A 22,898-nucleotide genomic window follows, 5' to 3' on the forward strand; every position below is an offset into this window, starting at 1 on the left:
ACTTGTAGGTCTTAACCTGCTCCACACATTCTCCATTAATGATCACTGGCTCCATATGAGGCCTAGATCTCCTAAAGTCCACCACCATCTCCTTGGTCTTGGTGATATTGAGACGCAGGTAGTTTGAGTTGCACCATATCACAAAGTCCTGTATCAGTTTCCTATACTCCTCCTCCTGTCCATTCCTGACACACCCCACTATGGCCGTGTCATCAGCGAACTTCTGCACATGGCAGCACTCCGAGTTATATTGGAAGTCTGATGTGTACAGGGTGAACAGGACCGGAGAGAGTACGGTTCCCTGCGGCGCTCCTGTGCTGCTGACCACCTACAGTCTCCCAACCGCACATACTGAGGTCTATCTGTCAAGTAGTCCACTATCCAATCCACCATGTGAGAGTCTACTCCCATCTCCGTTAGTTTGTGCCTTAAGATCTTGGGCTGGATGGTGTTAAAGGCACTAGAGAAGTCAAGGAATGTAATCCTCACAGCACAACTGACCCCCTCTAGGTGAGAGTGATTTGTGCGATTGTGGATGATCAGCCATGATCACATTGAATGGTGGTGCTGGCTTGAAGGGCTTAATGTCCTACTCCTACACCTATTGTCTATAGTCCCCATACCCTGGCTAATCAAAAACCTATCTCTGCCTTAAATGCACCCAATGACTTGGCCTCCACAGCCACTCATGGCAACAAATTCCACAGATTTACCACCCTCTGACTAAAGTAATTTCTCAGCATCTCTGTTCTAAATGGATGTCTTTCAATCCTACAGTCACACCCTATTGTCCTTGACTCCCACACCACAGAAAATAACTTTGCCATATCTAACCTGTTCAGGCCTTTTAACATTTGGAATGTTAAAAGGCCTGAACATGCCATCATGGGCTATTTCATTGCAATGAAATTCAGCATTTGTATAAATCACTGAGTTGCATGAACAATGTTTCTGCTGTCAGAATGGATGTCTGGCAAAGCAAGAAGCATCAAATATTCACTTAAGGTAGTTGGATCTTGTTAGTTTGAAGTCCCACAGATTAATGGACAGCAATAAGCCAGACTGGATGTCCTACCTTTCAGTGAATCTAGTTAATTCTCCACATTATCAAATAGATGTCATTACTGCAACTGTATTGAAACTGCTTGGATAGTAGTGCACTCCAGAACTAGCTGCTGCAATTCATTATAATGCAATAATGCTGGCTGGTCTCCATCTCTGCTGTATCCAGAGGTCTCAGCTGTTTCTCTCAGGTTCAGTGAAAGGAATAGACTGAAAATTGGATGAGCCATTTCGTCTTCTCCAGCACTGTACAATCCATACTGCACTTATAGCTGAACCTGGCTGCAAATGCATATCAGATACCAGGCTCCCTCCAGACTGTCTACACCTCACTGACTCAGTAAAGCAGCAAACATAATCAAAGACCCCTCCCACCCCAGACATTCTCTTCTCTCCCTCCCCCAAAAGGCAGAAGATACAAAATCCTGAAAGCACATACTACCAAGCTGCTATATAAACTATTGAATAATTTCCTCATAAGATTAAATGGCCTCTTGACCTTACAATCCGCCTTATTATAACTTTGCAGCTTGCATCTACCTACACGATCTGACTTTATGTACCTCTATTCATTGGAGCACAGGAGAATGAGGGGTGATCTTATAAAGTCCCAACCTGCTCGACATCTTCAGAACCCAGTCCTAAAACCTGACAAAACCCTCAAAGCTCTGCTGCACTCTCTCCTGCTCAAGGACACCTTTCCTAGGATGACCAAAATTGAACAAAATTCCAAATGCAGCCTCACCAGTATCTGTTACAACTTCAAAATAATCTTCAGCCTCTATACTCAATGCCCTTACTGATGAAGGCCAGAGGCCAAAAGCCTTCACCACACTGTATACATGTGATGCTACTTTCAGGAAACTATATACTTTTACTCCTCAGTCCTTATATTCTACAACACTCCAGTTCTCTACCATTCACTGTCAAAGTCCTACTGTCATTTGACTTCCCAAAATGTAATACCTCCTAGTTATCCAAATTAAACTCAATTTGCCAATCTTTAGCATACTTACCCAGTCGATCAAGATCATCAAATGCAGATAACCACACGCCACATATATTAACATCATCTGCAAATTTACTGAAGTCTTGTCCAAATCACTGATCTAGATGGCAAAAAGCAATAAGCCTAACACCAATTCCTGGGGAACACTAGTCACAGGCTGCTCAGTTAGAAAAACAAGCTGACATATTCCTCGTTTCCTACCATTAAGACAATTGTGTATCCAATTATTCAAAGTAGCTAGTTCTCCCTGGATTCTATTTCACAGCAGCCTACCACATGCAAATAATGAAGTCCACATCTACAGACTTGCCAAATCAATCCAGTTGGTTTCTTCTTCGAAAAGTTTGTTTGAGAGACAATCTTCCATGCTGATGATGCAGAATCAACATATTCACTAAATATATGGATGTTATTCCTTAGAATAATATATACTGTACATACATTTGGAGGTTGGTGACCAGTGGTATTCTGAAGTAGGAGAGTGGGTTTGTAAGTCAGCAGGTGATATGAAGGTTGCTGATGTTGGAAGTTATCATAGGTTACAACCACATATAGATAGGAGAATTGCCAGAGTTCAAGATTCAATGTTATTTATCACATGTACATCAAAATAGTGAAATCTATCATTCGTGTTAACAACCAACACTACTTAAAGTTGTGCTGGGGGCTGCCCACACATTCTGGCAGCAACACATCATGCCCACACAACACAACCCACAACAAAACAATAGCAATGAAATAGCAATCTGGTACAGTGCTCAAGATTGGAAAACGCTGTGCTTTGAATACATAATTGGCTTGGTAGCAGGAAGCAACGGGTAATGGGAGAAGGTTGCTACTGACCAGTCTGCCAAATGAAGTGGGCAGATTTTATTCATCTTACTGGGGACTTACAACTTTCCCCTGAATTCCAAAAGGAAATACCCAACCAAGTCAAACTAACTATAGTACTGTATAAAATGAAGCACCGGAGGGTTTAGGTATTCCCATATCAGTATGAATAGCCAGTGCTTCAGCTTAGACAGTACTCCAAGTTCAACCAAATGTACTGATCTGCTGATAGGCATTTTTCCCCACCTACTGGAATAGCCAATGAACAGAATTCTAGATTTTACTTCATTAACACCCCTTTAATTATATACAGTTAACTAACATTTGTCAACTCTGCATTTTGCTGAACATTCAACACTTCTGTAGCAGCTTCCATGCTGCATTGATATTTATTCACACAATTTACTGTTTGAATTTCATCTGAGCAAGGGTACCCAAGCTTCTTCAATGTTAATAGAAACAGCATATCCTTCAAAGATAACAAAGTTAAAGAATTCCAGTGCTTTTTATAGATATTAGGTTGATAGGGCGGCAGGAATAGGAGGAGGTGGACTTTTCTCAGTCATGTTAGATCCATGCATCACAGAAAAAGGCCTTCTGGCACAACTTATCCATGCTGACCAACTTGACTAAGCTAGTCTTGTTAATCTCAAACTTTCCCATCCATGTACCTGTCCAAAGTCTTTTAGGCATTGTATTTATACCCCATCTCTGTGCCACTTCCTCTGGCAGTTCTATTGAAAACATCACCCTGGGCAGAAAAAGATATCCCTCAGGGCCATTTTCCCTCTCACTTTAAACCTGGGCCCTCTAGTATTGGACTGCCCTATCCTGGGGAATAGACTGACTATTCACCTTATCTATTCCCCGTGTACATTTATAAACATCCATAACATCACCCATCAATTTCCTATGCTCCAATGAGAAAATATCTAGGCTATTCACCTTCTCCTTACAACCCAAATTCTCCAGTAACAGTAACATGTCATAAAATTGGATTTTTCAGATAACAAATTGTGCTGAAGTACACGGACTTCAGAAGGCTTTTGAAGAGGTCTTACTTTAGTAACTGCTCGAAAACGTTAGAGCCTTTGGGATGCAGGGAAAATGGGCAAATTGTATTCCAAAAATGGCTGGTAATAAGAAGCAAACACGACGGAAAATTGCATCTGAGGTTGGAAGATTGGCAGTGTAAGTAAGCATGGATCAGTTTCGAGACATGTTTATTCTACACAACCAATTTGCATACAAACGTAGGAGGGATGTTTAAATCAAAAGATATAGGAGCAGAAGTAGGCCATTCGGCCCATTAAGTCTGCTCTGCCATTCAATCATGGGCTGATCCAATTCTTCCAGTCATCCCCACTCCCCTGCCTTCACCCCACACCCTTTGATGCACTGGCTAATCAAGAACCTATCTATCTCTGCCTTAAATACAGCCAATGAATTGGCCTCCACAGCCGCTCGTGCCAACAAATTCCACAAATTTACCACCCTCTGACTAAAGTAATTTTTCTGCATCTCTGCTCTGAATGGACGTTCTTCAACCCTGAAGTTGTGCCCTCTTGTCCTAGAATCCCCTACCATGGGAAATAACTTTGACATATCTAATCTGCTCAGGCCTTTTAACATTTGGAATGTTACTATGAGATTCCCCCCCCCCCCCCCCCCCATTCTCCTGAACTCCAGGGAATAGAGCCCAAGAACTGCCAGACATTCCTCATGGTAACCCTTTCATTCCTGGAATCATTCTTGTGAATCTTCTCTGAACCTTCTCCAAAGTCAGTATATCCCTTCTGAACCAAGGAGCCCAAATCTGCACACGATACTCCAATGTCAGTATATCCTTTCTAAAATAAGGAGCCCAAAGCTTCACACAATACTCCAAGTGTGGTCTCACGAGTGCCTTATAGAGCCTCAACATCACATCCCTACTCTAATATTCTATACCTCTAGAACTGAATGCCAACATTGCATTCACCTTCTTCACAAATGACTCAACCTGGAGTTAACCTTTCGGGCATCTTGCACAAGGACTCCCAAGTGCCTTTGCATCTCTGCATTTTGAATTTTCTCCCCATCTAAATAATAGTTTGTTTGTTTATTTCTTCTGCCAAACACTTTCCAATATTATATTTAATTTGCCACTTCTTTGCCCATTCCCCTAACTATCTAAGTCTCTCTGCAGGCTGTTTCCTCAACACTACCCACTCCTCCACCTATCTTTGTATCATCTGCAAACTTAGCCACAAATCCATTAATACCGTAGTCCAAATCATTGATATACATCATAAAAAGCAGCGGTCCCAACTACAACCCCCCTGGAACTCCACTGGTAACCAGCAGCCAGCCAGAATAGGCTCCCTTTATTCCCAATCTGTTTTCTACCGACCAGCCAATGCTCCACCCATGCTAGTAACTTCCCTGTAATTCCATAGATCTTATCTTGCTAGGCAGCCTCATGTGTGGCACCTTGTCAAAGGCCTTCTGTAAATCTAAGTACACCATATCCACTTAATCTCCTTTGTCCATCTGTTTGAAATTTCCTCAAAGAGTAGGTTTGAGGAAACTATGCTGGCTTTGGCCTATCTTGTCATGTGTCTCCAGGTACTTCGTAATTTCATCCTTAACAATCAATTCCAACAACTTCCCAACCACTGATGTCAGGCTAACAGGTCCATAGTTTCCTTCTTTCTGTTGCCTCCCACTCTTCTTCAATAATGGAGTAACATTAGCAATTTTCCAGTCATCTAGTACAATATCAGAATCTATCGATTCTTGAAAGGTCATCATTAATGCTTCTGCAATCTCTCCAGCTACTTCCTTCAGAACCCGGGTGCATTCCATCAGGTCCAAGAGATTTATCTACCCTCAGACCATTAAGCTTCCTGAGCACCTTCTCAGTCATAATATTCACTTCCCTGACACTCCTGAATGTCCAGTACACTGCAGACATCTTCCACTTGAAGACTAATGCAAAATACACATTCAGTTCCTCTGCCATCTCTGCATCTCATCAGATATTCTCCAGCGTCATTTTGTATTGGTCCTGTATCTACCCACGACTCTGTTTTACCCTTTAATATACTTAAAAAAGCTTTTAGAATCTTTGATATTAGTTGCCAGCTTCTTTTCATAATTCATCTTTTCCTTCCTAAGGACCTTCTTAGTTTCCTTCCACAAATTTTTAAAAGCTTCTCAATTGTGCTGCCTTTATGGCAGTTATTTAGTTTATAATATTTTCGCTTAGTAATTCGTTTGTTAGCATTTTTTAGTTAAAGTTAGGATTGTTTAAGTAAATTCATTTGTCTGTAATATATCGCGGCTGCGATGACGTCACATCCAGTTTCGCCGCATCTTGTGGGGAAATACCGGTTTGAGATAAACGCAAGGGTGGGGGGCGCTCACATGTGGCGCCACAGCGCGAGTTAAGGTTGTTCTCTACGCACCAAAGACACAGTGAAAGCAACGCTGTAAGTCATGAGATAATCGATATGTTGAATTAAAATGTTAACGCTGATTCTGTTAAAAGTAACGACAGTCGATAAGGTTTATGTTTTCGTTAGTTAAAGAGTCAGGATAGTTTGTGTTGAAGTGTATTTAAAGCAGTCAATGGAGCAGGTAGATTCTGACTGTATGCTGCACTTTAATGTAATGTAGTTATTGTAGTTTTACCTACTGGTTTTCCCAATCTACTTTTATGTTAAAATCCCCAACGATTATCATGACATTGCCTTTCTGACACACCTTTTTCTATCTCCTGCTGTAATTTGTAATTCACATCCTGGCTGCTGTTTGGAGGCTTGTTTACAACTGCCATTAGGGTACTTTTAATCCTTGCCATTTCTTATCTCAGCCCATAGAGACTACACCTTTCAATCCTATGTCATCTCTTTCTAATGATTTAATATTATTTCTTATACACAGAGTCACACCACCCCCTCTGCCTACTAACCTATCTTTCCTATACATGGCATATCCTTGAACATTCAAATCCCAACTCCTTTAGCCAAGTTTCAGAGATGGCCACAAAATCATATTTGCCACTCTGCAGCTGAATTTCAAGATCGTCCATTTTATTCCTCACGCTGCGTGCATTCAAATGTAACACTTTCAGTCCAGTATTTGTTTAATAAGCTTCCAGATGACAAAACTTTTGGGGTACTTGATAATCATAGCCTTATCAAGTACACCAGGATGATATTGATCAGTAAGATGAACAGAGAAAGAGCAGAAGAAATTTAATCCTGATAAGTGCATTTTGGAGGACTTGCAATGACATACAATGAAGGCAAGGATACAGTAACACTAAAATTCTGCTATCTGCGTATTCAGCAATACCAATTGCTCAGCATCTGGCTCAACAATTGACGTTTGCAGCATTTTCTTTCAACTCACCAGATCCTGGTTCTCACACATCCCATCAACTCCCTGGTTGAATGGAGAAATTATAATATGGTGTAACAGCTTAGAAAAAGTGAATTAAAATATATATTTGGGTACAATAGGAATGACATTCAAGGTCCTGAAAATGGGGGTGGGGTTAGGGTTTTGAGAGAGACTGCTGAAAAGATAACCGATGCAATGACCATGATCTTTCAATAATCACTTGATTCTGCCAAGGTCCCAAAGCACTGGAAGACTGCAAATGTCACTCCACTCTTTAGGAAGGGAAGAATGCAAAAGAAAGGAAATTACAGGCCATTTAGCCTAATCTCAGTGGCTAGGAAAGTGTTGGAGTCTATTATTAATGAATAGGTTTCAAGGTACTTGGAGACTACTGATTATTTCAACGTCAGCATGGTTTCTGTAAAGGGAAATTTTTCCTGACACATCTGTAAAGTAACAAGCAGGGTGGACAAAGGAGAGGCAGTGGAAGTTATTTACTTGAATTTTCAGAAGATGTTTGATAAGTTGCCACACAAGGCTGCTTAACAAGACAAAATCCTATGGCATTACAGGAAAGATACTGACAGGGATAGCAGAATTGTTGACAGGCAGAAGACAGCAAGTGGGAATAAAAGGGGCCTTTTCTGGTTGGCTGTTGGTGGCTAGAGATGTTCCTCAGGAGACAATATTGGGACCATTGTTTTTCACATTCTTTGTCAATGATTTAGATAATGGAATTGATGGCTTTGTTGCAAAGTTTGTGGATGATACGAAGGGTTGCGAAGGGTAGGTTGTGCTGAGGAACTAATGCAATTGCAGCAAGACTTAGGCAAATTGGAAGAATGGGCAAAGAAGTGGCAGATGGAATAGTGTTGGGACATGTATGATAATTCATTTTGGTAAAACAGTGCAGGCAATTATCTAAATGGGGAGAAGGTTCAAACATCAGAGGTGCAGAGGGACTTGGGAGTCCTCGTGCAAGACTCCCAGAAGGTTAATTTACAGGTTGAGTCTGTGGTAAAGGTGGCAAATGCAATGTTGGAATTTATTTCAAGGGGAATAGAATATAAAAGCAAGGAGATAATGCTGAGCCTTTATAAGACACTAGTCAGGCCACACTTGGATAACTGTCAAGAGTTTTGGGCCCGTATCTCAGAAAGGGTGTGGTGTTATTGAAGAGGGTCTAGATGAGGTTCACGAGGATGATTCTGCGGACGAAGGGGTTAACAGATGAGGAGTGTTTGGCGGCTTTATGCCTATACTCACTGGAATTTAGAAGAATGCAGTGGGGGGGGGGGGGGGGAAGAATCTCATTGTATCCTGCCGAATGTTGAAAGGGCTGGGGTGGATGTGGAGAGGACGATTACTTTGGTGGGGGTATCCAGAATCAGAGGGCACAGCCTCAAAATTGAGGAGCGACCTTTTAGAACAGAGGTAAGGAGGAATTTTTTTAAAATAATAATGAATCTGTGGAATGCTCTGCCACAGACTGCGGAGGCGGTCAAGTCGGTGGGTATATTTAAAGGAATTTCACAGTTTCCTGATTGGTCAGAGCATCAAACAATATGACTAGAAGGCAGGTATACAGGCATGTGGTTGAATGAGATCCAGGTTCAGCCATGATGGAATTGCAGAGCAGACTTGATGGGCGGAATGGCCTAATTCCACTCCTTTGTGTTATAGTTTAAAATAGCCCAGATTCCCTTCATTTATTTGGGGCACTCAGTGACTTAATTGGACCATGAGGCTTATTGAACTTTTTCTAATTAGCACCAGGCACATGCATGTCATGTGGCCATTAGACACTACAGTGCACTTAGAGCAACCAGTTTTTAAATTGCATCTCTTGCATGATTGTGTTCAAAAAGCAGTGATTTTTGTCACTAGTAGGTAACAACAAAGAAGCAGTAAGACAATTCAAAATTGTTTTGCTCACTGCAGGTTCAAATATTCAGGATTGGAGATACCAGAAACAGCAGATAGTGAAAAACTAAATGATGTCAGTACTTCAACCGACTGAAGAATTTGAAGATATAGACAATCATCTTGAATGTTACAATTAAAATAAATATTTGGAGAATACAATCATCAGAAGCATCGTTTAAAGGTAGTTCACTATCTGCACTAGGTGTCAGTGCTGATTTGTTCATTTACAGTCAAAAGAACATGTCAGCATACACTGAATGAATTACCCTGTCCATAACTATTAGCTACTAATACAGTTTTATAGTACTATAGTAGTATTAGCAGTGCTCCAGTATCTCATTTAAATATATAATTTGGTACTCAGTTTGATGATTTTTTAAAATAAAAGTTTTAAACCATTTCCATGAAACTTCAACTAACTGGGGCAAAATGTAGTAGTGCCGATGTGTCCCAATTAACCGGAATCCACTGTACTTTGCCCTAACTAACAAACACAACTCTATGAAATTTTCGTTAGGCCACAGGTGGAGCACCATTTATTGATCTGGGCACTCCACCTGAAGGTGGCTATAACCACAATGGACAGAGTGCAGAGGAGATTTACCAAGATATCACTAGCATGGACCCGTTTGGTTATGAGATATTGGATAACCTAGCTTTGTTTTCCTTGGAGCAGAGAAAACCGAGGGCATAATTGATAGATATGTACAAAATTGAGGGGGATAGCTAAAACAGATGGCAGAAAAGTTTTCCTCTTTGCAGATGTTTAGGCTAAGAGGCAGGTAGTTTAGAAGGAAGGACTCCTAGGAAGACCTTTTCCTCCACAGCTCCAATTCCAAAGAGTAACAATGCATTTATTTGCTCACTTTGCCAATTGATTGGGATGTGAATTAGTAATTGCAATCTGCAGTGTGAAATTAAAATTGTTTGCACTTAGTTTGAAAAACTACACATTTAAAACATGAAAAATTGTAGTGTGCCCATTCCAGATACCTTCTAAACACTGCATTCAACAGAACACTCAGCTCAATTTGCAAGGGTAAATATCTTGTGCTGGAATCTTTTCTTTAATGCACAATATTACCGTGATGAAACAGAAAAAGGGCAAGAAACAGCCTTAAACTGGAGATAAATATTAACTTCTACCCACTATTCCCTTTCCTTCATCCAGATTCCACTACCTAGTTATTACAGTCTTCCCTGTGACTACAATAACCGGAATCACTGATATAGGAGGTAAGCTAATTTGTCTGTATTTAATGCTCATCACCAAGCCATGCCCAGTACTGGAGACCTGCATTCCATCAATAATCCTATTACATGATGAATTTGTATACTTAGACAAGACATCCGTATATTTATGTGTCATTTGTATATTTATATATGGCATTGCCCCTGCAGAAGATCAAGGATAATTGTCCAATCAATAACTCAATAAATTTATCAAAAAGTCACAGAAGTCAGAGCTCTTTGCTTCTGCTCGCTGTGAGTGCTGAATGTAGACAGCTGGTGTGAACACTGTTCCTCCCCTGCAAGGTACTGCACAATAGCAGCACAGCTGCCTTCACAATGCAGCAGTGCTGGGTCACCAGCATACAGCAAGGCATGCACTATATGCACAGAAACAAAATCATTTCACTGATTGCAAAACCAAATGTTTTGCAGTTAGGAAGCTATAAAGAAAAATTATAATATGACACAGACTACTTAAGTGGAAGATTTAACCTGTGACGTTATTCTTCTAAATACTCTTATTCTCTTTTTAGTCTCTGGATTCTTATTCTACATACTCTACATTCCACATTAAACCTGTAGTTTATGCGCAAATTATCTTAACTTTTATTCAATTACTGGAGTCCATCATTAGAACAACTACCGACACATTGAAAACGTCTTTTAAAAACTGTCATTTACAGCTCTGGGAATCAGTTTAATGTGTTTATCTCTACAATCTACACAGACATTTGTGTGATGTGTTACTTTTAAAAAGCATTTGTGTTAGGATTTCTGATCAGGCATTGACTCACAGGTCCTCAGAGTTGACATTGAGAAATGACCATCAAGGTTCATTAAACAGGTCCGTTATTCCAGAGGAATTTTGTTCACAATGTCAGTTGTGCAGACAAGATTATTCCAAAGCCAACTCATTGAAGTAAATAATACATTGTGGTTCACATTTTAAAACAGTGCTTCTTTACATCAAGGCCAATGATATTAGTTTATTGACGTCATCTTAACATACAATATTGGTAAATAAGGAATTTCACCTAAGCTAGATACAATCTTTTTCCCCAACTTGCTATGATTTTTGAAACTGTTACACACCCAAGGTCAATAGTTTCTATCACAAGGCGGCTCTCAATGAAATTAGCATCACAATTAAAATATTAATATACAAGTAGAGTAACTCAGCAGAGCAACAGGTCCTTCAGTCCACAAATTGAGAATGTCCAAATCAACTAATCCTTTCTGCCAAGTGTCCATGCCCTTCTATTTTTTGCACATTCATGTGCCTAAGAGCCTCCTAAATGTCTCCACCACAGACCAAGCACACACCACTCTTTAAAGAAAAACCTGCCTTGCACATCTTTGATCTCACCTCATCTTAAATGCATGCCTTCTGATATTAGACAATTCAACCCTGAGAAAAGATAGTGCCTGTTTGTCTAGTCTATGTCTTAATTGTATAAATGTTTATCAGATCATCCCTCAGCCTCTGCCACAGCTGAGAGTCATAAAAAAGGAACAGAAACAGGCCCTTCAGCCCATCTTGTCTGTGTCAAACCATTTAAACTGCTTACTCCCATCACTTGTACCTAGACCACAGCCCTCCATAACTGGTTCAGCAATAGATTTTATTATATTACCTGAACTATTGTTTGAACTGACTAGTATTTTTAGGACTTGAGTATTTTGTAAAATGGTGATCAAACCTGATTTTAGTGGCAATGAACTGAGAATAGCTATACTTCTATAGACACGCTTGAAATTCCAGCAAACGTTGCACCATGACCTTAGTGAACACCACTAACCATACCAGTCACTGTCAAACAGCAGGAATATTTAAGGTGCTTAACCAGAGTGTAATCAAACAATCAAAAAGTTCAATGGTCAAAGTAATTTAATGAAGTGCCTATACGTCACCATACACTAGCTTGAGATTCATTTCAAAAACTTGGAAGTCAATGGTCTTTAGATAATGGAATATCAACCATACCAACTCAAAATGCTCAGTCAAGGCACTATTGCAATATAGATTGAACATTACATTACTGAAGGAACCACCTGCATTATCTCAGAATGAACACATTTCACCTTTACACTCCTCATTACAAACACATCAACTTTATGCTCAATATCTGGTAGGCTTTACACAAGTTTAATTTTGAAGTGCCACACAACAGACTTAGGGTAATGGGGTATTTAAAAAATATCAAAGAATTATATTTACTTTCTCAATTTCTCCGGATCGGGAGCAGCATCTCCAACACCATCACACTGAGCACGGGCCCCCCCCCCCCCCCCCCAGTGCTGTGTGCTCAGTCCACTGCTGTTCACTCTGCTGATCTACGACTGTGCTGCAACACACAGCTCGAACCACATAATCAAGTTCGCCGATGACACGACCGTGGTGGGTCTCATCAGCAAGAACGACAAGTCAGCTTACAGAGAGGAGGTGCAGCGGCTAACAAACCTGTCTCTGAATGTGAACAAAACAAAAGAGATGGTTGTTGACTTCAGGGGGGGCACGGAGTGACCACTCCCCACTGAACATCAATGGCTCCTTGGTAGAGATCGTTAAGAGCACCAAATGACTTGGTGTTCACCTGGCGGAGAATCTCACCTGATCCCTCAACACCAGCTCCATAGCAAAGAAAGCCCAGCAGCGTCTCTACTTTCTGCAAAGGCTGAGGAAAGTCCATCTCCCACCCCCCCCCCCTTCCTCATCACATTCTACAGGGGTTGTATTGAGAGCATCCTGAGCAGCTGCATCACTACCTGGTTCAGAAATTGCACCATCTCGGATCGCAAGACCCCGCAGCGGATAGTGAGGTCAGCTGAGAAGATCTTCGGGGTCTCTCTTCCCGCCATCACGGACATTTACACTACACGCTGCATCCGCAAAGCAAACAGCATTATGAAGGACCCCACACACCCCTCATACAAACTCTTCTCCCTCCTGCCGTCTGGGAAAAGGCACCAAAGCATTCCAGCTCTCACGACCAGACTATGTAACAGTTTCTTCCCCCAAGCTATCAGACTCCTGAATACCCAGAGCCTGGACTGGCACCTTATTGCCCTATTGTCCTGTTTATTATTTATTGTAATGCCTGCACTGTTTTGTGCACTTTGTGCAGTTCTGGGTAGGTCTGTAGTCTAGTGTAGTTGTTTTTTTTTTACGTAGTTCAATCTAGTTTTTGCACTGTGTCATGTAACACCATAGTCCTGAAAAACGTTGTCTCATTTTTACTATGTACTGTACATAGCAGTTATGGTCCAAATGACAATAAAAGTGACTTGACTTGAATTTCAAACAATTTTCATGCAGAAATTAATTTCAAATGCTGTAATCAACACTGATCATCAGAAAATAGAATCACTGGGTGACAACACCAGTAGCACATCAAACATTAGAAAATTAAAATCAAATTGAAATCAAAATTAAATGTGACATTACACTGGCATTCAAAACAAAAGGAAATAGTTTTATAAGCTTCCAATGAGACACATCTGTTATTTTATTGGAGTCTTGAATTTTTTTATGCTGCTAGATTCCGATGTTTATGTGGGAAATCTGCCCAATCAGATGGTATCTATTGCAGAATACTCGGACTTCCCAAGGGTACGAGAGATATGCAAAAGGACAACACATCATATAAAGAATAAAGAAACTAACCAATTCCTAGAGCAATTCTATGAGAAATAATAAGGTATGGGAAACACCAGCCATCTGCAAGGATAGCAAATACCCCAATATACCGTTTGAAGGAGTTCGATTTTGCAGTTTTCAGAAAACATTTAGCAAGATGCCTTCAAAAAGTACTATGAAACAAGGGTACTCATGATAAAAAATATTAAGCAGCACAAATGGATCAGTAACAATGTGATCAAGAATCTGATCAAGAGTGCAAAGACCTAAGAATGACTACAACACAGAAAGAGGCTATTCAGCCCATTGAGTCTGAACTGATTCTTGTACAAGACCAATCCATCTACCCTCATTCTCCATGCCTCTGCACAAACTATCCTTTGAGACTTAACTAGTATGCTTCTGAACAACTAAATCGGTCTCCACCGCTACACCTGGCAAATATATACCACAGCCCAAACATCTTTTGAAAAAATAAATCCTTCCTTTTGCTTATTTTCTGAATTTTCATTTTGTGCCCTCAGTCCTTATCTGTCCGTTGGGAACAATTTTTATCCAATAATTCCAATAATTTTTATTTTATCCAATTTTTATGGCTCATGATTTTAATTCAAGCCTGTTTCAATAACTTCATTTTTCCAGTCTATTCACACATCTGAGGGCATCACCCCAAAACCATTTTACTGTAACATTGTTACAAATGTACACCATACCAGTTGCAGCTGAACACACAAAGTTTATGAGGCATTTGTTCACACATGTATACAAAGTGCAGCATCATGTAAACTTTAACTGCTTTGTCAATCTGCATTCAATAAACCACAAATACTTATACCCCTTAAGAATTTATATCCTTCAGATTTTGTTAATGAAGTTAACACCATTAATGAGAATGTGCAGTTATGATTATCGTAAAGCCACAAATGTGGATACTCTGATGCCCATTTATATACTGAAGTTATTTTACTGATACCAACTTAGAACCAGAATAAACAAAATAAGACAGACACTGCAGCTAAATTTAGATAAAGGTTGTGAAGTACTTTCTTAAAAATTAAAAACAAATTTAAAACCTAATCAGCAACTTTCAAGACTAGAGATGCAAAGAGACGGGTGATCCAAAGGCCGAGACTAAACATCCAGATATTGAATGCCCAAATCCCACCATAGGAATTGAGATTAAGATTTTATTTAAATCTGGAAATCGAATCAATAAGCAGTGTACTAAGCCTTGCAGAATCCCAACTGGTTCATCCAAAGTCTTGGTAGGGAATCTAACCTTGCCAGTCTGGACTTACAATTGAAAGGAAACAAGGATGGGGAAACAGAATCAGAGCTAACAGTCTTGTTTTGTCAGACTTCTGTACTATTTTATCAAATTCTCAAAACAAGGTAGGTCACATATTTCATTATTAATTGGAGTGGAGAGAAAGGAGTCTTCCAATGTCAGCAAATTACTTGATGCCAAGATTAGCACTTATCTTTGTGTAAAATAAGGGTTGAAGTACTGTACATGTGGCACCAAGTGTGGATTGCCAGTAGCATTCGCCTTAATGGGGGCTGTCAACTTGCATATTTACTGCGAATTCCAGTCCAAAATCCTCACAGAATATGAATCAGGTTTAATATCACTGTCATTAGTCGTGAAACTTGTTTTACAGCAACAGTACATTGCAATATATAGCAATAAAACTATGAATTACAATAAGCACAAACAAAAATATAAATTAAATTAGTGAAAAAAGAAAAGGAAAATAGTGAGGTCGTGTTCATGGGTGTATTGTCCATTCAGAAATCTGACGGTGCAGGGGAAGAAGCTGTTCCTGAAACATTGAGTGTGTGACTTCAGCCTCCTGTACATCCTTCTTTGATGGCAGCAATGAGAAGAAGGCATGTCCTAGTTGGGGGGGGGGGATAGGGGTCTTTAAAGATGGATGCCGCCTTTTTGAGGCATCACCTTTTGACGGTGCCCTGGATGCTGGGGAGGCTAGTACCCATGATGGAACTGGCTGAGTTTACAACTTTCTGCAGCTTTTTCTGATCCTGTGCACTGGCCTCTCCATACCAGACAGAGATGCAACCAGTTAGAATGCTCTCCGCAGTACATTTGTAGAAATTTGTGAGTCTTTTCGGTGACATACTAAGTCTCCTCAAATTCCAAATGAAATATAGCTGCTGTTGTGCCTTCTTTGCAACTGCATCAATATGTTGAGCTTAGGATAGACCTTAGCAGCGTCTCTACATTCTGCGAAGGCTGAGAAAAGTCCATCTCCCACTCCCCATCCTCACCACATTCTACAGAGGATGTATCGAGAGCATCCTGAGCAGCTGCATCACTGCCTGGTTTGGGAATTGCACTGTGTCGGATTGCAAAACCCTGCAGCGGATAGCAAGGTCAGCTGAGAAGATCATCCGGGTTTCTCTTCCCACCATTACAGACATTTACACCACACACTGCACCCGCAAAACTAACAGTATTGTGAAGGACCCCACGCACCCCTCATACAAACTCTTCTCCCTCCTGCCATCTAGCAAAAGGTATTGAAGCATTTGGGCTCTCACAACCAGACTGTGCAACAGTTTCTTCCCTCAAGCCATCAGACTCCTCAATACTCAGAGTCTAGACTGACATCTACATCATTTATTATATTGTAATTTGTCCTCTACTGTGCCTATTGTCTTGTTTATTAATTATTATACTGCCCTGCACTGTTTTGTGCACATTATGTAGTCCTGTGCAGGTCTGTAGTCTAGTGCAGTTTTTATGTTGTTTTACATAGTCTAGTGTAGCCTTGCGCTGTCTCACATAGTCTATTGTAGTTTTGTGTTGTTTCATGTAGCACCAGGGTCCTGGAGGAACGTTGTTTTGTTTTTACTGTGTACTGTACCAGCAGTTTATGGTCAAAATGACAATAAACTTGACTTGACTTCAGAGAGGTTGACACCTAGGAACTTGAAACATCCCACCCTTTCCACTGCTGGTCCCTTGATGAGGACTGGTGAGAGTCCTCTCGACTTCCCCTTCCTTAAGTCCACAATCAATTTTACTGACAATGAATGCAAGGCTGTTGCTGTAAAGCATTCACTCCTGTACGCCTTCTCATTACCATCTTAAATTCTGTCAGTAATTATGTCATCAGCAAATTTATCAACAGCATTTGAGTTGTGCCTAGTCACACAGTCATGGGTGTAGAGAGAGTAGAACAGTGGATTAAGCACACATCCTTGAGGTGTGCCAGTGTTGATTATCAGCTAGGTGGAGATGTTACTGCCAATCCACAGGCTGTTATCTTCCGGTAAAGTCAAGGATCCAGTTGTAGAGGGAGGTACAAAGGACCCAGGCTTTAGAGCTTTTCGATCAGACCTGTAGGAACAATTGAGTTGAACACTGAGCAGTAGATAATAAACAGCATCCTGACGTAGGTATTTGTATTGTCCAGGTAATCCAAGGCCGAGTGGAGAGTCAATGAGATTGCATTTGCTGTAGACCTATTGTGGTGACAGGCAAATTGCAGCAGGTTCAGGTCCTTGCTCAGGTAGGAGTTGATTCTAGCCAGGACCAACCTCTCAAAGCACTTCATCATAGTAGAAGTGGGTGAAACAGTCAGTGAGGCAGCTCACCCTGCTCTTCTTGGACACTGATATGATTGTCACCCTTTTGAAGCAGGTGGGAAACTGACTACAGCAGTGAGATTGACGATGCCCTTGAACACTCCAGCCAACTGGTTGGCCTACCACCTTCACCATCAAGGCTTGTTGCAAGGGTTCACTCTTGGAAAAATATTGTTGGCCTCCAAGACAAATCAGAGTCACCAGAAGCTGTAAGGATTCACAAACATGTTTTGTTCTCCCTTTCAAAGCATACATAAAAGATGTTTAGCTCATCTGGGAGTGAAGCATCATGTCAGGTTTTGCTTTGTAGGAAGTAATGGCCAAGCTGACATGCATCTGATTCTGTCTCTAATCTTATAGGAATTTTTTTTTGCTCTTAAGATAGCCTTCCATGGGTCATACCTGGACTTCTTGTATAGTTCTGCATTCACCTTTCAATTTCACTGCAATGAGGTAACCCAATCTATTCATCTCAGTCACAGACTAGAGTGTATTAGCCCGAATGACATCACAAAAAACACTTCGGGAAGCATAAATTTAACAAAAGTCTCTTAAACAGCATGAGGGCCAACACACAAACAAGCTGATGCACAAACTGCATCATACCAAGTGGCATCATGCCCATTACTCTAAGAAAAAACTACCTTCAAAAACTCAAGTTTTTGCTTTATATACTCAGAAGACATGGACTTCCCTATCAATACCAGCAGATACTGTTAATCCCTAACAGCCCCGGATTTACAAAATGATCTGAAAGGTACACGGCTATATTCCTTCATTGAGCAATGACATAACCTTTAACGGCATATGCAATGCTCACTACTGAGGTTACCTTGTTCACCCATATTTAGCATCATTATGCCCACTCATCGTAAAGAGGAAATTCAATCACGGCCCAATCTAAAAGCAGCATCAACTAGATGAGCTGAAATTCTGCTTCTGTACCACAACACTCAGATTCTAGGCTTCAGGATACTCACGGCCGAACGTCTGCAGGAACACCTCGTGGGCTAGGCACTGCAACACCGAGCGCCAGCCCCTCCCTCTGGCCCACCCGCCCACACCCGTTATCAACGCACCTTGACTTCCTTCACGTCCTGCTTGCCTCCCTCCGGGTACCACTGCACCCGCACGTAGCCCTTCTTGAGAGGCCGCTCGCGGCCAGTTCCCTCCTCGTCCGTGTCCGAGCTCTCGCCACTGCTCACCTCGCCGTGAATCAGGCCGACGATGCCATGCCGCAAGGCCCCCTTGTATGTGCCAGACACCAAGTCATCGACGAACAGGAGGCGCTGATTGCCCGGGGCTGGGGACTGCACGGGGGACACTGCGGAGAGTACTGGCGTCTCGGCAGCCGGAGCAGCAGCGGCAGCCGCTCGATCTGTATCCGCATCCATCACCACTGCACCCAGAAGCCGGGCCGCTCACTCACCGCCGCTTTACGTAGACGCATAGTGACGTCATGGGACGTTGTCCGGGACGCCACTGCTAACCAATTAAAATGCATAACGATTGGTCACGTTGGATTGGGATAGGCTAACAGGCGGACAATGACAGGAGGATGTGTCGGCAAAGGGCTCCGCCCAATAGGAGCTCCACCTTGTCGCAGGCTCCGCCTCCTTTCTAGACCACGTGCGACTGTGCTGCTGTGCGCTGTTGCGGGCGCGAGCGCGAGCTCTGTGGCTCGAGTCACTCAAGATGTTGGAGGATCTTTGCAGGTCAGGCAGCATCTCTAGCAAGGAGACCCTTTATCAAGATCTCTTGTTTAGGATTCAGTAGTAAGCTATGTGGTGAACTACATATACCTGTCTGGACACGCCCCTCTGCTGACTGCGCCTGTGGCTCCTCCCACAGACCCCTGTATAAAGGCGATTGGAGGCACTGCTCCTCCCTCAGTCTCCAGGATGTTGTGTGGTGGCCTCTTGCAGCTAATAAAGCCTATCGTTCGCCTCCCGTCTCCGAGAGTTATTGATGGTGCATCAGGCCATTCAGCCCCTCACTTTTAATGATGCACCAGGAATACACAGTGTAGAGACGAACACCATGGTCTGGGTCATGGCAATTAACTGCTTCTGACTGAAGCTGGATGAACAGTGGCAATAAGACATAGGAACAGAATTACGCCATTCAGCCCATCAATTCTCACCGCCATTTCATCATGGCAGATCCTAGAAGATCCCATACCTTCGACGCCCTGATCAATCAGGAATCTATCAACTTCTGCTTTAAAGATGCACATGGACTTTACCTCCACCACAGTCTGTAGTGGAGTATTCCACAGATCATTCTTCGGCTAAAATATTCCTCCTTACTTCTGTTCTAAAAGGTTGCCCTCAATTTTGAGGCTGAGCCCTCTAGTTCTGGATACCCTCACCATAGGAAACATCCTCTCCACATCCACCGCATCTAATCCTTTAAACATTCAGTAGGTTTCAATGAGATTCCCATGTAGTCTTCTAAATTCCAGTGTGTATAGGTTCAAAGCTGCTAAATGCTCCTCATATGTTAACCCCTTTATTCCCAGAATCATCCTTGTAAACTTCCTCTAGACTTTCTCAATACATCCTTTCTGAGATAAGGGGCTCAAAACTGTTAATAGTCCATGCAGCTTGACTACTGTCTTATAAAGCTTCAGCATTATCTCCTTGTTTTTATATTATATTCTCCTTGAAATAAATGCCAGCATTGCAGTTGACTTCTTTACCATAGACTCAACCTGTGAATTAACCATCTGGGAGTCTTCCACAAAGACTCCTAAGTCCCTTTGCACCTCTGATGTTTGAATTTTCTCCCCATTTAAATAATAGTCTGCACTATTATTTACTTTACCAAAATGCATTATCATACATTTCCCAACACTATTCCATCTGTCATTTTTTTGCCCATTCTTCCAATTTGTCTAAGTCCTGCTGCAATCGCATTGCTTCCTCAGCACTACCTACTGCTCCACCTATCTTTGTATCATCTGCAAACTATGCCACAAAGTCATCAACTCCATTATCTAAATCATTGACAAACAATGTGAAAAGTAGTGGTCCCAATACTGACCCTGAGGACACCACTCATAACCAGCAGCCAACCAGGAAAGGCCCCTTTTATTCCCACTCGCTGCCTCCTGCCTGTCGGTTATTCCTCTATCCATGCCAGTATCTTTCCTGTAATGCCACGGGATTTTATCTTGTTAAGCAACCTCTTGTGAGGCACCTTATCAAATGCTTTCTGAAAATCTAAGTAAATGACATCCACTACTTTTCCTTTGTCCACCCTGTTTGTTACTTCTTTGAAGATTTCTAACAGATTTGTCAGGCAAGATTTCTTTTCATAGACACCATGCTGACTTTGACTTATTTTATCATTAGTCTCCAAGTACTCTGAAACTTCTTCCCTAATAAAGGACTCCAACACTTTCCCATCCACTGAATTTAGCCTAACTGGCCTATAATTTCTTCTCTTTTGCCTTCCAGTCCTCCGGGACCATGCCACCATCAAGTGATTCTTGAAAGATCATGATTATCCATTATCACTTCAGCAACCTGTTTCAAGTTTGAGATGTGTCTATTTTAATGCAAGGAGTATCATAAACAAGGAGGATGAACTTAGAGCGTGGATCAATACATGGATCTATGATGTTTTGGCCATTCCAGAGACTTGGATGTCTCAAGGGCAGGAATGGCTGCTGAGTGTGTCAGGCTTTAGATGTTTTAAAAAGAACAGGGAGGGAGGCAAAAGAGGTGGAGGCATGGCATTGCTAATCAGCGATAGTGTCACAGCTGCAGAAAAGGAGGAAGTCATGGATTATCTACAGAGTCAGTGTGGGTGGAAGTCATAAACAGAAAGGGGGCAATAACTCTACTGGGTGTTTTTTTTTATATAAAGCTCTCAATAGTAACAGGGACATCAAGAAGCAGATAGGGAGGCAGATTATGGAATGGTTCAATAATATTAGGGTTGTTATGATGGGAGATTTTAACTTTCTTAACATTCACTGGCATCTCCTTAGAACAAGGGGTTTGGATGGGGTGGAGTTTGTTAGGTGTGTTCAGTAAAGTTTCCTTACACAATATGTAGATAAGTCAACTAGAGGAGAGGCTGTACTTGATTTGTTTTTGGGAAATGAACCTGGTCAGATGTGATATCTTGGTTGGAGAGTATTTTGGTGATAGTGATCACAACTCTATCTCCTTTACCATAGTGCTGGAGAGGATCTGAGGAGACAATTTGGGAAAACATTTAATTGGTGTAAGGGGAAGTATGATGCTATTAGGTAGGAATCTGGGGGCAGATGTTCTCAGGGAAATGCACAGCAAAATGTGGCAAATGTTCAGGGAACATTTGCATGGCATTCTGGATAGGTATGTTCCATTGAGGCGCGGAAGGGATGGTAGAGTAAAAGAACCATGGTGTACAAAGGATGTGATAAACCTAGTTAAGAGTAAAAGAAAAATCTTATGAAAGGTTCTAGAAACTAGGTACTGATAGAGTTCTAGAAAATTACAGGGTTGTCAGGTAAGAGCTGAAGAATGAAATTTGGAGAGCTAGAAGGGGCCTTGAGAAGGCCTTGGCAGACAGGATTAAGGAAAATCCCAAGGCATTCTACAAGTATGTGTAAAGCAAGAGGATGAACCATGTGAGAATAGGACCAATCAGGTGCGATAATGGAAACATATGCATGGAGTCAGAGGAGGTAGCAGAGGTACTTAATGAATACTTTGCTTCAGTATTCACCAGGGAAAAGGACCTTGGCAATTGTGGGGATGATTTGCAGTGGACTGAAATGCTTGAGCATATAGACATTAAGAAAGAGGATGTGCTGGAACTTTTGAAAAGTGATGCAGTAGGGTGATTTTAGGCAGCTTTTAGAGTAGGTTACATGGTTGGCATAACATTGTGGGCTGAATGGCCTGTAATGCGCTGTAGATTTCTATGTTCTATGTTCAGGACTCTGGGATGTAGTCCATCTGGTCCAGGTAACTTATCCACCTTAAGACCTTTGTTTTTGCCTAGCAATTTTTCCTTTGTAATAGCAATGGCACTTACTCCTACTCTCTGACACTCACAGACCTCTGGCACACTGCTAGTGTCTTCCACAGTAAAGACTGAAGCAAAGTACTTATTAAGTTCATCTGCCATTTCTTCATCTCCCATTACTACCTCACCAGCATCATTTTCCAATGGTCCAATATCAACACTCACCTCTCTTTT

General features: G+C 41.5%; 1 protein-coding gene across 1 annotated transcript in view; it reads right to left on the reverse strand.

The window, feature by feature from the left end:
* LOC140714841 ((E3-independent) E2 ubiquitin-conjugating enzyme UBE2O) overlaps positions 1 to 19,134 on the reverse strand; it is a 163,030-nt gene extending 143,896 nt beyond the window's left edge. Inside the window, exon 1 of the mRNA XM_073026496.1 lies at positions 18,779 to 19,134. Within this exon, the coding sequence (XP_072882597.1) occupies positions 18,779 to 19,093 (315 nt within the window). The 5' untranslated portion in view covers positions 19,094 to 19,134. The remainder of the gene's footprint in view (positions 1 to 18,778) is intronic.
* Positions 19,135 to 22,898: the final 3,764 nt, after the last annotated feature.

The sequence above is a fragment of the Hemitrygon akajei genome, chromosome 22, assembly GCF_048418815.1.
Source record: "Hemitrygon akajei chromosome 22, sHemAka1.3, whole genome shotgun sequence".
In the NCBI taxonomy this organism is placed as follows: Eukaryota; Metazoa; Chordata; class Chondrichthyes; order Myliobatiformes; family Dasyatidae; genus Hemitrygon; species Hemitrygon akajei.